We start from the raw sequence: 16,736 nt of genomic DNA on the forward strand, positions 1-16,736 counted from the left end.
TTTCTCATAAATCCCTTGGGATTGTCCTGAATCATTGCATTGCTATTAGTAGCAAAGTCTATTACATTTGATCATTTCACAATGTTTCAGTTAGTGTATATAATGTTCTCCTGGTTCTGCTCATTTCACTCCACCTCAGTTCACCTCAGAAGATTTTGTGAGTGTGTGTGTGAAGATCAAATGAGATAAAATCAAATCAAATGATATGAGCAAAGCACTTTTTAACCATAAAGCACTGTGTTGTTGTGTAGTTGTTCTTTGTGACCCCATCTGGTAAAGACAGTTCCTTCTCCAACTCATTTTATAGATGAGGAAACTGAGGCAAAAAGAGTTAAGTGACTTGCTAGTAAGTGTCTGAGGCCAGATTTGAACTCAGAAAGATGAGTCATCCTGCCTCCAGACCCAGCAAACTCTCTTCTGTGCCACCTCACTGCAGAAAGTGCTATGTAAATTTAGCTCTTAAATAGCTAAGGTCTCTGGTCCTCCTCATAAAATAGGGGGATTGAACTAGTTCCCTACCAGATCTAAATCCTATGCTCCCTTTGAAATGACTTATAAGCAAAAGGATAATAGAGCATCAGAGCTAGGATTTCAGGGCAAATAAATTAGGGAGCAATTATTTGCTTTACCAATGGCTTCACGATAAGATTCTTTTTTTTTTTTTAACTCTTTTCTTCCTATTGGCTCCAAGGCAGAAGAGTGGTAAGGGCTAGGTAATGGGGGTCAAGTGACTTGCCCAGGGTCACATAGCTGGGAAATGTCTGAGGCCAGATTTGAACCCAGGACCTCCTGTCTCTAGGCCTGGCTCTCAATCCACTGAGCTACCCAGCTGCCCCATTCTTTTTTAATACTAAACAAGTCTCCCAATCTCCCACCCCATGCATTTGAAATATGATATGATTTACAAAGAATAAACAGGCTCATGTTGACTTAAAACTTTTCAAGAACTGAGCTGTTGCACAAAGCAAGGGCCACCTGGAATCTAATGACTGTTTTGGTGAGATTGCTAGGGAAGGGGAAGAAAAAAAGGGTACATGGAATGGACAAAATGGGCTAAGCATTAGGGAATGGATACTTGGAGGGGGATTTTGATGTGGATGCATACTCAAACCTGTATGCTCATCTCTGGTCTTTTTTAGTATTACTACAGTATAAAAGACATCAGCATTGGTGGTCGATGTGTCTGCAATGGCCATGCAGAAGTGTGTAGGGCCCAAGGCCCTGAAAACCTGTAAGTACATTCCATATGGTAATCTCTTCTCACTCTAAAGCAGGGGTTCTTAGCCTGTGGGTCATAAACTCAAAAAAAGTTTGGATAACTATTTTAATACAATAAGAAGATCAAATGAGATCTTTTTTAAGTGCTTAAAATAGTGTGTGGCACATAGTAGGAACTTTAATAAATATCCTTCCATTCTTTCCATTTCATCAATTTCATTTTATGCATTTAAAGGCATTATTCCACAAAGATGGGTCCACAGGCTTCATCCAGCCAAAGGGGGTCCATGACATAAATGACATTAGAAACTCTTGCTCTAAAAAGCCTGTAACAGTTGTAGAAGGCTGACTTTCCCTGTATGCAAAGAAGTTCCTTGAAGGAAGAAATAAAGTGGAGTATTTTTACCAGTGTTTTTAATGCTTCTGCATTGTTAATGTATTCTGGATGCAGAGACTAGAGTTTTTATTTAAGGAGATACAATTGGTTGGACATTAGATATGGGAGTCACTTTATTCCTTAACATTCCATTTCATCTTTCAAAAGTATATACTTTCTAGTGATATAAAACAGAGTAATTTTTAGTCATAACTGTTTATGTTTATACATATAAGATGTATACACATATATATGGTTTATACATATAAGGTAAATCTCATGTATTTTGAATTGTAGATGTGTATCCATTACCAGGTAGAGCTGTAGCTTATCATTTTAAGAGAAAGTCACACATATTGAGTAATTTATTCATAATTTTATAGACAGTGTTTAGGAGGGGCAGGATTCAAATTCTGGCTTTTCTGATTCCAAGGCCAGTCTCTTATCCACTGTGACACATTACCATTTAATCTCATATATACATGGGACAGCTACTTACTTATGTCATGTAAATTGATGGCACCTTTAACAAAAAAATCTCCCCCACTAACTTGAAATTCCCAAACCTCCCCAAAGGTTAATTCATTGCTAGTTGTGAAAGGCAACAGATTCCCTGATCCTTTTATCTCATTAATCCTTTGCCATCTATGGCTGCCATTAATATTTATGTCCTGATTCTGAATATCAAGCATTAGACATACAGCCAAATCTCTAATGAAGCTTCCAATAAAGAGGGTTTATTAATAGCAGACAAACCACTCACTCATGAAAAAGGATCCGAGACATATGTTTTGGTCTCCTTGCCACCTGTGGGTCCTAGTCTTGTTTTGGTTCTGGGAAATGAAGCTATCTATGTAGCTTGGGAAATCAGCTCTGTCTAGACCTACAGACTCATTTGGAGTGCCCCGAAGTGAGCAGGACTGTATGGTTTTATATTAAGGTAGTCAGACACAACTAGAGCCCTTTACAAGTGCCTGTCTAGGCTTTTTAGAATATAAATGCTCCTAAGTACACCATTTCTGAGTAAGATCAATATCAACAGAGAGGATGATAGAATTCCTTTGGTATCAGGGAAACAGAGATATTGAAGGATCCTGATTTATCCAAGGCCACATAGATAGTAAGTATTCAAAGCAGAATTTGAATGCTGATCTTATGACTCTGCACTGCCATATTGTTTAGGGGGACCTCTATTAAAAGATTTTTTTTGAGTCAAACAGGGTTAAGTGACTTGTCTAGTATCGTAACATCTAGTAGATGTCTGAGACTAGATTTAAACTCAGGAAGATGAATCTTCCTGACTCCAGACCCAAAACTGTGCCACCTAGCTGCCCCTAAAAGATTTCTTAAAACAGCAAACGATGGGGTGACAGCTGGGTGGCTCAGTGGATTTGAGAGGCAGGCCTAGAGATGGGGGGGATCCTAGGTTCAAATCTGGCCTCAAACACTTCCTAGCTTTGTGACCCTGGGCAGGTCACTTAACCCCCATTGCCTACCCCTTACTACTCTTATACCTTGGAACTAACACACAGTATTGATTCTAAGATGGAAGGTAAGGGTTTAAAAAAATAAAAAAACAAACAAACCACAGCAAACAATGAGCATATGGCAGCGTTGGGCACATGTCCAGAGGTATCTGGACAGAGTTAATTTTCAGTTGGTAAACATTGTGCCTGCTTATCAATTAAACATAAAAGATTTTTGGAAATAGTTACTACCACTGAGATGAAGGCAATTTTAGGGCACCAGAACACTAAAAATATACATCTAGGAACAGGTTCCTCATGCTTTTGAGTCATAAATTTGTTGGGAAGTGTGATGAAGCCTCCGAAACCCTTCTCTGGAAAGTGTTTTTCAATGCATAAAGTACATTGGATTACAAAGGAAGTCAAGGATATTGAAAGATAGTTATCAAATGCTTAAGAAGCAAGTTCATACACTCTGCAAGTTAAGAACCCCTGGGCTTGGAAGAATCTTGCAAATATTAGAAATTTCCAGATGAAGGTTTCCATATTCTTCTGAGATAATCAAGAGAACATGTTTCCTCCTTTATCCCACTGAATGATCCACAGGCCCCAGAGACTTATTTTTCTCTTTCAGAAGCATACCTGTTGTATAAAACAAGGTATAACTAAAAATGGATAATTTTTTATTCAAAGATATTTTATTTTCCCAATTACCTATAATAAAAATTTTCATCATACATTTTCTGAAATGATAAGATACAAATCGTCTCTCTCCCTTCCTTCCCTCCCTTTTCTCAGAGATGGTAAGCAATTTGACCTGGATAATAACATTCATTATCATGTTAAACACACTTCCATATTGGTCATTGTTATAAGAGAATATTTGCATAAAACTACTCCCCCCCAAAAAACTGTAAATAAACGAATGTGAAAGTTAGTATGATTTCATCTACATCTGACTGATGGTATATAGCATTCTTTGACGTTAAGTCCCTCAGAACTGTCCTGGATCACTGTATGACTGAGAGTAGCCAAGTCTTTCACAATTGATTATTGTATGATATTGCTGTCTCCTGGTTCTGATTATTTCATTCTGCATCAGTTCACATAGGTCTTTCCAGCTCTTTCTGAAATCATCCTGCTCATCACTTCTTATAGCACAATAGTATTCCATCACTATCACATACCACAATTTATTCAGCCATTCTCCTGTTGATAGGCATCCCCTCAATTTCTAATCTTTTGCTACCACAAAAAGAGCTGCTTATACATTGTCCCTTACCTTCTATTTTAGAATTGACACTTAGGATTGATAAATATTGGTTCCAAGGTAGAACAGTGATAAGGGTTGGGCAATTGGGGTTAAGTGACTTGCCCAGACTCACACAGCTAGGAAATGCCTGAGACTGGATTTGAACCCAGGACCTCCTGTCTCCAGGCCTGAGCCTGGAGCCACCTAGCTGCCCCATCCTACTTCCTTTTCTTACAGGGCTGGTGGCCATTCCATAAACTTGTGAATGACTGGAAAAGGAGAGAATTCGGAACTCAAAATTTTTAAAAAATGAATTTTAAAAAGAATTAAAATGAGGTAGAATTATAAAATATGTAAATATTAAATAAAACATTAAAATAAATTAACATGCAGGAAATGATTTTCTTTCATTGAATGTCTTCCAAAGAGTGAGATTGATTTCCTCCCAACACCTAGGTTTCAGTGTGAATGCCAGCATAATACATGTGGGGAGAGCTGTGGCCACTGTTGTGCTGGCTACAACCAGAAGCAGTGGCAGCCAGCAACAGCTGAGCAGACTAATGAGTGTGAAGGTAAGTGTGAAGAAGGAAGGGCTAATGGGAAGTATCTTTTCCTGTGTATGTGTGTGTGTGTGTGTTTTCATTTGATTTTTTGACTGTTCACTTGTTTTAGTAAAGCGTGTCTCTTCTTGACCCTATTTGAAGTTTTCTTGGCAAAGATACTAAAGTGGTTTGCATTTCCTTCTCTAGCTCATTTTATAGATGAGGAAACTGAGGCCAACAAAGTTAAGTGACTTGCCTGGGGCTTGAGGTTAGATTTGAATCCAGGTTCTTCCAACTCCAGTCCTGGAGCTCAGTTCATTGTACTATGTACTTGCCCCACCTCTCTTCAAATACCAGTTTGAGGGTAGTTTTCTGGACCCACACAAATCCAGTGATGGCTTTTCCCCCTCCAGTCATCATTATTATCTGCATTATTCATTTGGCAAATGGAATAGGTTAGTTTATATTGTTAACTTTTGTCACATATATGTTTATTCCCTTTTTATAACTAGGATTGGGTGTATCTGAAAGCAGGAATTGGCTTCACACTTTTTTATACCCATTGCCCAACAGAGTTCTTTTGTACAGTATCCACTGACAGATCTGTTGCATAAAGCAATGAGATATCACTTAGAATCATAGAAATTTAGAGCTGAAGGTAACCTCATCTACCTCCTTCATTTTAGATATGAGAAAATAAGCCCAGAAAAGTGAGGTGACTTCTCAAAAAATCACCTTGATCCCATATCTTCATCAGACTCCTCCGACTATTCCTTGGCTTCCACCTTGGCTGGGGTGGTAGCAGCATGTGCTGAAGCAGGGGCAGCCACTGCAAATGCTAACGGGTCAGCCAGGAAGGCCTTAACCTATTCAGCAAGTGGGAAGGCATAGTCAGGGTCCGTTTGATTGGCCCAAGAAACAACTATTTCAAGTGGTTTATTTGTGAAAACAAGAAATAAAAGTGCTCATTTATCTCTAAAAGAGAAAAATATCACCTTGACAATGACAGAACTAGAAAAAAATTGTCTCCTGGATTCTCAGTTTCTGTGAAGGACAGCTCACTGAGGAGACTTCTTGGAATTCCTTACAGGTCACATAAAAATCTCATAATCAATCAACATATTGTACTAATTGAAAACATAGTGAAAATTCAGGTAGAAGGGCAAGGCACCTTTGACTACTTTCACCTTACAGAAAGTGGGACTAAAATAATGGGACTCGTGGTTTGGCAAACATTCCAGAACTTGTACATGCGATGGAGCATTGTTATCCTTCAAATTAATCACCTTGGGAGACTATTCACTTATTTCAATGATATTTTCAGAATTCTAAACATTTTGGAATCTCCTTTTGGAATTGCTTCCAGAATTTGCAGTATTTGTTAAATGGATGAATAAATGATTTGTTTCAATGATTGCAAATCTTTGCCCTGCGAGAATGTATTACATTTTTAGAAGATACATCAATCAGAACCAAATTGACTAGCATGCTTCCTCACCAAGAGTCCCACCTGGATGACATCCCTTCCATATTCTGATGAAGCTTTGGGCATCGACTCTGGGCAAATAACTAAATTCTCAGTCTTAGTTTCCTGTAAAATGGGAATACTAATAGACCTACCCTCCCAGGGTTGTTATGAGGGATCAGTGAAATAATATTTGTTAAGTACTTTGCAGACCCAAGTTGCTATATAAATGCTAGCTTTTATTAGAGAGTGAGTAGGGGAGGAGGGGGTTGTGATTAGCAGGGGGTCACTCCTGTTATAACTTGCAGATTGTTATAACTTGCAGATATACTCTGAATATGACTGATCACTCAGAGCCCAATAATTGCAATTGGATTAGTGTCCAACATCTAGAACATTAGTGAAAGGCATGTTAATAACCACGGTAGCTATACATTAATCCAGCATATGTAAAAAATGGAGGAAGTTTTCAGTGTAATGTTTCTAATCTGTCAGCATGGCTGAAAATTCTATAGAGTCTATAGAAATTAGACATGGTAGGGCTTATTTTTTGAGTACTCTCTGAATTCCATTTAAATTATGTTGTTTAAAGGTCAACTTCCTCCTTAAGACATAACTGATGTGGTAAATATAGATGACTTAAAGTTGGTTTTCCTGATGCCAAAAATGAAACAAAAATCAACAAGCTTTTATGTTTTAAAAAAATTTCCCATCCTAATGTGTAACAATCAACTGCCTTTGTTGGCTTCCTCAATTTCACTAGATAATTGTATAAAAATATATACATATTTATGTATTACTAGGGAATATTGGACAATTTGATCCAAGTAACAATTATAAAGTTCAGTCAACATTGGAAAAACTATCTCTAGGGTTTTACTGACACCCTTCCTCATCTCCCTGTTTGCCTTAACCTTTTCTCCTCTAAAATTATAAGAAGGGGGTATAGTTGGGTGGCTCAGTGGATTGAGAGCCAAGCCCAGAGATGGGAGGTCCTGGGTTCAAATTTGACCTCATATACTTCTCAGTGTGTGACCCTGGGCAAGTCACTTGACCCCCCCTTGCCTAGCCCTTACCACTCTTCTGCCTTGGAACCAATACACAGTATTGATTCCAAGACTGAAAGTAAGGGTTTAAAATAAATAAAATTATAAGAAGGGTCTGATTTCACCCTCCAGTTTTCTTATACCTTACACCCAATCACATACTTAAAAATATTTTTTGAGGTTTATTAAAGATTATTAGAAATCAAGGATAAAAAAATACAAAATAAGAAAAGCAGGTGCCTAGGGCACATTAGCCCATTCACAACCTACTCACTACATCTTGCCTGCCAGATAGAGAGACACATGTGCTTAGAAGCGGAAGTGACACTGACCTTCTTGCTTTTCCTTGAACAAGACACTCTTATCTGCCGACTTTGGGCATATTCACTAATTTTCCCCCATGCCTGGAATGTTCTTCCTTATCCCTGCCTCCTGGCTCCCCTGGCTTTCTTTAAGCCCCGGCTAAAATCTTCTATAGGAAACCTTTCCCAAGCCCTCTTAATTTGAATGCCTTCTCCCTGTGGATAATTTCACATTTATCTTGGATATAGCTTGTTTGTACTTTATTTGTATGTTGTCTCCCAGGTTAGACTGTGAGCTCCTCAAGAGCAGGAGCTACGTTTTCATTTTTTGAGTATCCCACTGCTCAGCAATTTCCAGAAAAATTTTGTTGAGTCATTTGTTGTGTTCAACTCTTTGTGATTCCGTTTTGGGGTTTTCTTAGCATAGATACTGGGATAGTTTGCCATTTCCTTCTCCAGCTCATTTGACAGATGAGGGTTAAGTGACTTGCCCAGGGTCATACAGCTAATAAGTGTCTGATGTTGGATTTGAATTCTTCAGGTTATCTTCCTTATTCCTTCCTTATTCCAAGCCCAGTGATCTATCCATGGCACTAATAGCAAGTGCTTAATGTATTAGCCTTCTGTAGAATGGAGGGTGTGAGTTCCAGTCATCTAGCTCTCTCATCTTCCTAAGCCTAGCAGAGTTCTATTTCTACCTCCACTAATCCCTGTAACTCAGTAACTTACCGGCCAGGACAAAATAACCTTTCCTTTGCCACCACTTCCTCCTCTCTCATATCCTTTTCTACCTGCCTCTTTCTTCATTGTGTTCTCTGGCATTTTAATGCTATTATGAAAAACTTCCCGTCAACTTAGACTTCTTCCTCTGATACGCACTTCTGTAAATATGGTACCCTCTGGAAGATGCTGAATCCTGGGCCACTCTTCTCCAATACAGGCTAACCTCTCTTTCATACCCTTTACTCACTGGACTAAGAGGAGAAGTAGACATTCTTTCTCTTAACAACAGTGGTCACTCAGTCACCTCTTTCCTCCTTTGAAATATATTCCCCATCTGTATCGCCTGTTCAGATCTTTACTAAAGTCATCTATTGGCTTCCATGTTATCCTTTTACCTTCTTCACACTGAAGGACTTTAATGCACTTACATATACCCTGGCCTTCCAATCTATCAGTTTTCTCATCTCCTGCAACCTACATCTCTACTCCACTATAACCCACCCATGGAGTTGGTCATATTTTAATTTTTACCATTACTCAAAACTGTCCTACCTCCATGATCTACAGCTCTGAAACCCCTTTTTCTGATCATTGCCTTCCGTCTCTCCCTCTACTTCAGTTCTGTAGGTTTATTTTTTCCCTTTGACCTCCAGGCCCTCCATCCCATTAATTTTCCCAAGCCATCACCCTTGCTCTGGCCTCAGTTTAGTAGAAAGAGTGCTGGAATTGAAGTCTGGAAAGACCAGAGCTTGAATCCGAATCCTGATACTTTCTAATTTGGTAATCTTAGACAAGTCATTTAATATTTGAGTCACAGTCTTCCTATCTATAAAATGGAAATAATATAAGTGGTATTTCTTCCCAGTGTTAGGTAGCGAGGGCTCAAATGAGATGATATTATGTAAAGTGCTTTGTAAACCTTAAGAGGGAATGTATTAGAAACTAAAGGAAGATGATATGAATATGGATAATGGGAGGATTACAGTAGTAATTGGGAAGGGAGTCAGTGGAGCGTTTATGGCCTCAATCTTCTTTGTAAAGTTGGAGTTGAGATTATGTGCTTGAAGGTGACTGGGGGAAGCATGGAGTTGAAAGTACCACCTCCTTCCAAAATCCCTATTTTTGTTTCAATTGCAGGTCTTGAAAATGAAAAAGGGTGTGGGAAATATAACTTCCTTCTCACCAACAAACTGAAATAACTGTATTCTTCTCATGGTTTTAAATTGCCCAAGAATAAAATTTCCTAAACTTTCCTATTTTTTCCTGATATCTTAGAATAAGCTTTGTTGGAAGCCTGTAAGATGCACCATTATTTTTCAGGAAATTACTGAGGATTTGACTTTAATGATGGAGCATTAATTTAGTATGTGCTTTCCCTAGCTTGCAACTGCCACGGTCATGCCACTGACTGTTACTATGACCCTGACATCGAGAGGCTAAAGGGAAGTTTGAATATCCATGGCGTTTATGAAGGTGGAGGGGTCTGCATTAATTGTCAGGTAAGAGGATATTTGAGTCATAAAACAATTTTTAATGGCCTTTTAAAGGAAATAAATGTCAGTGTCCTGAGATGCATCTAGAAAAAAAGATACTTCTAGCTTTTACAATGGGTGTTGCTAACAATCAAGTCTTTTACATTTCTCAGGAAAGTTAGATATACCCTATCAAATGATTTATTTAAAATTAAGCAGCACCTTTAAGACCAGTTCCCCAATTTTTGGGAGTATGCAGAGGACTTTGCTAGTTGTATGCTTCCTGAATGTGCAAAATCAGACCAGGGAATGTTCTAGGCTATATTGGCCATCATTTGTGTCTGAGTCTTTGTGAAACCATGAACCATGTAGGCCAATACTATCTATGAGGTTTTCTTAGAGATACTGGAGTGGTTTGCCATTTTGTTCTCCAGTGGATCAAGGCAAATAGGTTAAGTTATTAAAGAGCTGAGACTAAATTTGAACTTGGGTCTTCCTGACTCCAGACCAGTGCTCTAGTCACTGAGCCACCTAAAAGGGCAGCTAATGGTACAGTAGAGTCAGGAAGGTTTGAGTTCATTTTTTAAAAATGTTCTTCAGTTCTTTCAGTTGTGCCTGACTCTTCATGACCCCATTTGGGATTTTCTTGGCATATGGTTTGCCATTTCCTTCTCCAGTTCATTTTTTGGATGAGGAAACTAAGGCAAACCAGGTCAAGTGACTTGCCCTTGAGCTAGTCAGTGTCTGAAACCAGATTTGAACTTAGGAAGATGAGTTCTCCTGATTCTAGGCCTGGCACTCTATTCCACTGCACTACCTAGCTGCCTAGTTCAAATATGGCCTTTGACATTAGCTTTTGGTCTGCCTCAGTTTTTTTTTTGTCTCTTAAATGGAGATGATAATAGCACCTACCTTTCAGAGTTATTGTGAAGATTGAATGAAATATTTGTAAAGCATCTAGCACAGTGCCTGGCACCAAGTAGACAATGTTAAAATTTAAAAATATTTAAAAGGAACTGATCACAATCTGAAAGGTCTTTAGTGAGGCTGCTATAGAAATCTTTTTGGGGTCATGTTTAGAATTTTCTGTATGACTTAGATGAAGACTTAACAGGTGTATTTATCCAGATTTGTCAAGATCATAGAGCTGGCTTTGGAACAATAGAATCAAAAAATACCTCAACAAGCTAGAACAATAGAAGTGAATCTATTAAGATGAAATTTAATTGGGATAAGTGGATGCATGAGTAATGGATGGGAGAGATAGGCATTAATGACTTGGAGACTCAGAACCTTCAGCAAGCTTGACATGAAATAGTAGTATGTCATGACTGCTCAAGATAAAACAACACAAATCAAATGGAAACTTATTCTTTATTAACAAAAATACAATACCCAAATGGAGATAAACATCTACTGGACTCTTCACCTACCATGTTGAATTTTTGATGTCACTTGGATGGGGCCAGAGGGAAGCAAACAAGATGGCACATAGATAATTTTGAGACAACTAGAGATTTTTAGCTTAGATATGGAAGACTTAGGAAGAATATCATAGTTGAGCTTAAATATAGGAAACTATTTTTTTGAAAGGGGAATTGCATTTCTTTTGTATAGTTCGAGAGGACAGAATTAGGACTGAGGAGTATAAGCAGATTTTGGATTAATACAAGGAAGAGTTTTGTTCTCCATCAATAGAACAGGCTACCTTGTGAAATAAAGTGCTCTTGATCATTTGTTGTGTTCACAAGCTAGAGCAGGACAACTAACCTTTTTTCTCCTCAGCTATTTTTATAGTGGAGATTCCTGTGTGGTCCACAGACATATTTTCCCTTACTCTGAGCCCCAAGTTGTAGGTCCCAGGCATTTTGTGGATCACAATTCACTTCAAACTAGAGCTTATAAGCCCCTATTTATGTGCTTTACTCTTACCAATGAGTTCTAGAACACAAAATAAGTAACAAAGACTTTTAATTAAATAACAATGTAAATGAAGAACAGAATATCCCCCCCAGAAATTTTGAGCTTACACTCCTATGAATATTGTAGACTCATTGGTGAGAGGGAGACCTTCATAGGAAATGTGTGGCTTGTCAACACATTGGCAAGTGGAATGTCTGTCCATTCATATGAATGAAGTAGCAACTCACACCTCTGCAGCTGTCATTATATTAGACCTGCTTTTTGCCAAACATTGAATTTCACTGGTCCCTACGAGAATCTATATCTCAGCTGCTTTCCACTGTTATTTCTCTGCAGACATATCTATATTTCATTTGAGTTGTTAATTAACTCCTTCATCCATCCTATGCTGGGGGATGCTGTGGTTTAAAAGCCTCTCTCCTGAGAGGCCTGATGAAAAAACAAAAGGTGCAGCAAAATACTTGCGTATTCATTGCAAATTACATGGGGATATGAATAACATTTGTAACACTTATTTATGGCACAAAAAATCAGAAAGAACATGTTTCTATGTAGTTATTTTAACTTTTCTCTATGGTCCTATATAAGTATAAATAATAACCATTTCTAAGCAGAATATGTGCCAGTACACACTTTTAAAACAAAATAGAAATTCTTTGTAACATTTAACACCTAGCATATATAACCCAATAGTACAATCATAACATTGCATGTTGGCACATATAATAAAACATGCATATTATATAGCAATGAAGCATAACAATGTAATAAAACAGAGTAACAATATTGAACATAATATCTAGGTTACATTTGGATACACAACAGGTAATGTAGACACTCAGACAGGGAGTGTCTGATATGTTCAGGTCATCATCTGGTGATATGAATATTACCTTCTGGGACATTATGACTAACTAAACTTAATCACTGGGTGAATGCCATAGGTAGCATCCACTGCTTCATGTAAAGTATCCAGTATGGGATGTAGTGTTACAGTTGGTATAATATAGATATAATAATGATATAGTATTCTGTCACACAGCTCCAATTTCTGTCATTCTTTCAACAGTAAGGTGACCTCCTGGGAGCAAAATTTAAGTCTTTGAGACACCCTCCTAATTCCTTTTCATGTAGTTGCTCCTGTTTTTTCATCCTGGGACCCCAAGGAAAGGCAGATTATAACAGAGTTCAACTTCACTGATGGCACAGTCTTTTGTGAAAAAATTCCCAGGCATGATGGGCAATGGGTTCTGTTTTAGGATCTATGGGATTTGGGGTCACTTCTGTCTCCAGATCCATCATCTTTATCTTCGGAAGGCAGTCTGATGGACATTAGCTTCTGTTTAACCAATGCTTTATTTGTTTTTTGAATGCATCTTGTATTCAGATGTCCATCTAGGCCACAGTTAGAGCAGAATATAATGGGACCTCTCTGTCTTTGCTCTATTGGCCATGTTCTAGCTTCAAGCTGGTTTGCTCTCTGCCCCCACAGTCCTTTTTTCTGGGAAAAGTGGTACTGACCACTATTCCATTCTTCAGCAGCTTTCTTATGAGTCTTCATGCCTGCGTGACTGGTGCTCTGTTCCATTTTCTTTTCTTTGGGCAATACCTGAGAAGGCATTATGGGAACCATTTCTCTGTATTGCAGGTTTCTGTCTCCACAATCGAGTCTGTTCTCATACAGTTTCACTGTCTCCATTAGCATCTCATATCCAATTCGCTGTTTCTCTTTTTCTAGTTTAATCATTTGTACTTGTAGGTCTCCATTATCTAATAGTCCAGAACTTACTTGGGCCAGTCTAACAAAATCTACTTCACTGGGCTTCACTGCTCCCTTGATGACTAAACTCTGTAGCAGTTTGTCTACTCTCTGGACAAACTCCGAGGGTTTCTCTCCCTCACGCTGAAAGGTTGTAAGAAACTGGACATAAGCTTGTTGAGGAGTCTCTCCATTACTAAATTGTTTATCTAGCCTTTGCAGACATTCCAACACAGTAGCATCAGGGGTTTGTAATTTCCAAATACGTATAAGATCAAGTGCAGGTCCCCTGAGACTTTCCATTAGTCTCTTCTGCTTTTCCTTGTCATTTACTTTCCATTGCTTTATTGTTTCAATGGCATGTTCTATCCAGGAGTCATATGGTTCCTCGCCAGGAGGACATGGTTGTTCCCCTGAGAAGCTTCGTAATTTGACTGAGTAAGATTCTTGTTCTGGCTGGTATTCAGCCTGTTCACTCTCTCCAGGTCTTGTCTTCCCTCCATACACATACCTCACAACATCTTCAGATAGCCCTTCCCTTTGAAGGACAGTCTTGAGCTTACTTTCTATCTCTTCCTCTTCAGTCGGGAGTCTAGAGACCAGTTTCCAGGTATTCTCCCCTACTGTAAGTGAACTAGGGATTTTAGAATAATCTATTGGTTCAGATAATTTGCAGAAAACAGACAAGGTTAGGTCTGTATCTTCATGGCGTTTGGTCAGTACTTGACATTTTCCCAAAGTACCTATTGCATTATGTAAGACATTTTCAATGTCCTTATCTGTTAGGTCATGAGGCACTCCTTTAACAAGCAATCCTCTATGTAAATCAAGGTGCATAACCGTACACCACTGTTCTAAAATGTTGTCATCCATTTTGTTTTCCTTTTTAATACTCTATTCAATTAATTATAGGTATAAACAATACTTCAGTGTTATTTCAACATACCATACAACAATGCAGTAGTTAATTGAAAGGTTTCACCTGTTTAAAAAAGAAAGAAAAGAAAATATTGGAAAACCTTGGTGATTAATCACAGCCTGAAAAAAATGACCCACTGAATCCCCACAATATAGAAGGCATTCAAAATGGAGATCTCAGATGATAATTTCTTCAGTGGATTCCAGAACATCCTCAATGGGGATCTGAGAGGAGCCCCTACAATCTAGTTAACAGGGTCCCCCTTCTCCCTTTGGGGTCCTAGTTAGCAGTTATACCACGTTTGTGGTTATTTTTTAGGTTATGGTCCTCTCCAAACCAAAACTTATAAGTCTTTATTGATATGTTTTATTCTTTCCATTTACAGAAGATAGTTTGAAAGAAAGTTATTTTAAGCAATTTGTAGCAAAAATCATTTAAAATTGACAATACCTGCTCAAAAACTTTGAGTTATGAATATCTAATCAGTGAGGAAAATGGACCTATATGGGAATTATGTGTAGGACTTCCATACATGGGGACATATATGGTCAGGGTACCAAGGTAAAGGAATGTTCTTGTCAGGAGCATTTATGACCAGAACACATAGATGGGGCAACTCACACCTCTGATGCTGTAGTTAAAAGTTTTCATCAGCTGCTTCTGTATCCAACTGGTGCCACTGTGTTACTCTTTGTTGGATGTATCCCATGTTAAGTATCAGTCTCTGTTGTATCTCAACTGCTTCTTGCCAGGCACTGCATCTTGGATATTCTCTTGCCAAGTACTAAATCTCAGAGGTTCCTTGTTGGGCTTCTTCTACTATTACCCCAACAGGTATGAAATGTCTTTGTTCCAACTCCTCTGTCAACCAGCTAGAAACTAGCCACCTGAGGTGGGACGGGGCAGGTAAGCTTTGTGGTCAGTAGCTACATCTCTTGTAATTACTTTTTTCTAGTGCCTCAATTCCAGTGCTGGCTTCAGTGCTAACTGAAAGTCAGTCTTCCAGAGATGTTGTGATTGGATTAACTTTTTTTTCTAAAGGCTACTTCTTTCTTCACTCGGCACTTTCAGCCAATAGCTATGAAACTCCCCGCCGCCTTTCCAGTCGGCTCCCTCAAGCCAGTGGTGAAGAAATTCATTACTGCCATGTTGTACCAGAAGGTACAACGGCCAAGGCAGAGCCTAAGGGTCGGCTGTGCCCTTTGAATTCTTCTTAGAATCCTTCTGTTAACTGTTCTTTTCTTCTGAACTCTGCAGTAACTGCTAAACACTTCTCTGAAATACTTGGGCATTGGGCTCCCTTATACCTTTCAGTTCAACTGTCACCTAATTTATGGTCAGAAACTCATTTTAGTGCTCAGATTTTCTCATACTCTCTGAGATAAAGCTTCCTAAAGGCTGAAAGGGAGAAGACATTGAGTAATCTTGGGGCAAAGAAACTGTTTGAACCTCACCCGCTCTGTTCCAATGCAAATTGTAACCACCATTGCCAAATGGAAAAATTTGAGAGGCTATTATAGACCTTTGTCCTCTTCCCCTGGCAACAACACATGTAGTCTGGTTTCTTCCAAGTCTCCATTTGTGTGACATTTTGAAGAGGGAAAGTGCTCACTCCTGCAAAGGTTTAATTGCTCTGTGTGCGTGTGTGTGTGTGTGTGTGTGTGTATTTGTGATATTAGAAGAAAGATGATGATAGAGAAATTATACTGTTTGGATATTTCTATTAGTGTTATACTTTGAACCAGGAAGATGGGAGAACAAATACATCAAAATTTTCTTTTGTTAAAATTCATAAAAGAATTGAATCATGTTTCTTAAAAAATTTATTTTCAGGAAAGAATTGGTTTGTCCAGTGCATGTTTATTCATTTAGTATGGGTTGTTTTTTTTTTTTTTGAGGAGTAGGGTTGACATCAAACTACTAATGAGGACAGTGGGGTCTAGGGTGGGAATTTTGTGGGTGAAAGTACTCTGGGATGTGGTCTCTGGCTCAGGCCTTAAGTCAACCAGTGAGAAGATGGCCAGGGAGCAATGGCTGGATCTGGACCTAAAAATAGTTGGAAATTGAGGCAGTCACTAATATGGACAAGGGAGGGCCCATAAGAGTAGTTCTAGAGTTCAAAGGGTGTTAAGTCCGTAAGGTCATAGTGTGACCTTAAATGTTCTCTGTGGGAATTTATAAGATGTTAAGAAGAATGAGTTAGTTATGGTATATATGGCATAAAATCCAGAAATCGATTACCAGAGAATGAAAAGTAGGGAAATCAGCCCACT

General features: G+C 38.5%; 2 protein-coding genes across 2 annotated transcripts in view; one reads left to right on the plus strand and one right to left on the minus strand.

Annotated features, from left to right (window-relative positions):
- The window catches only part of LAMA3 (laminin subunit alpha 3), a 360,924-nt gene that overhangs the window by 82,250 nt on the left and 261,938 nt on the right, over positions 1-16,736 (plus strand). Inside the window, exons 6-8 of the mRNA XM_007487607.3 lie at positions 1,140-1,231; positions 4,769-4,884; positions 9,771-9,889. Of these exons, the coding sequence (XP_007487669.1) occupies positions 1,140-1,231; positions 4,769-4,884; positions 9,771-9,889 (327 nt within the window). The remainder of the gene's footprint in view (positions 1-1,139; positions 1,232-4,768; positions 4,885-9,770; positions 9,890-16,736) is intronic.
- Positions 11,218-15,678, minus strand: LOC103106631 (paraneoplastic antigen Ma1 homolog). Its single transcript, XM_007487606.3, has 2 exons — positions 15,087-15,678; positions 11,218-14,526 (listed from the first exon to the last, which is right to left on the minus strand). The coding sequence occupies exon 2, from the start codon at positions 14,415-14,417 to the stop codon at positions 13,041-13,043; it is 1,377 nt and encodes a 458-aa protein (XP_007487668.2). The 5' UTR covers positions 14,418-14,526; positions 15,087-15,678; the 3' UTR covers positions 11,218-13,040.

Source organism: Monodelphis domestica, chromosome 3, assembly GCF_027887165.1.
Source record: "Monodelphis domestica isolate mMonDom1 chromosome 3, mMonDom1.pri, whole genome shotgun sequence".
NCBI lineage: Eukaryota > Metazoa > Chordata > Mammalia > Didelphimorphia > Didelphidae > Monodelphis > Monodelphis domestica.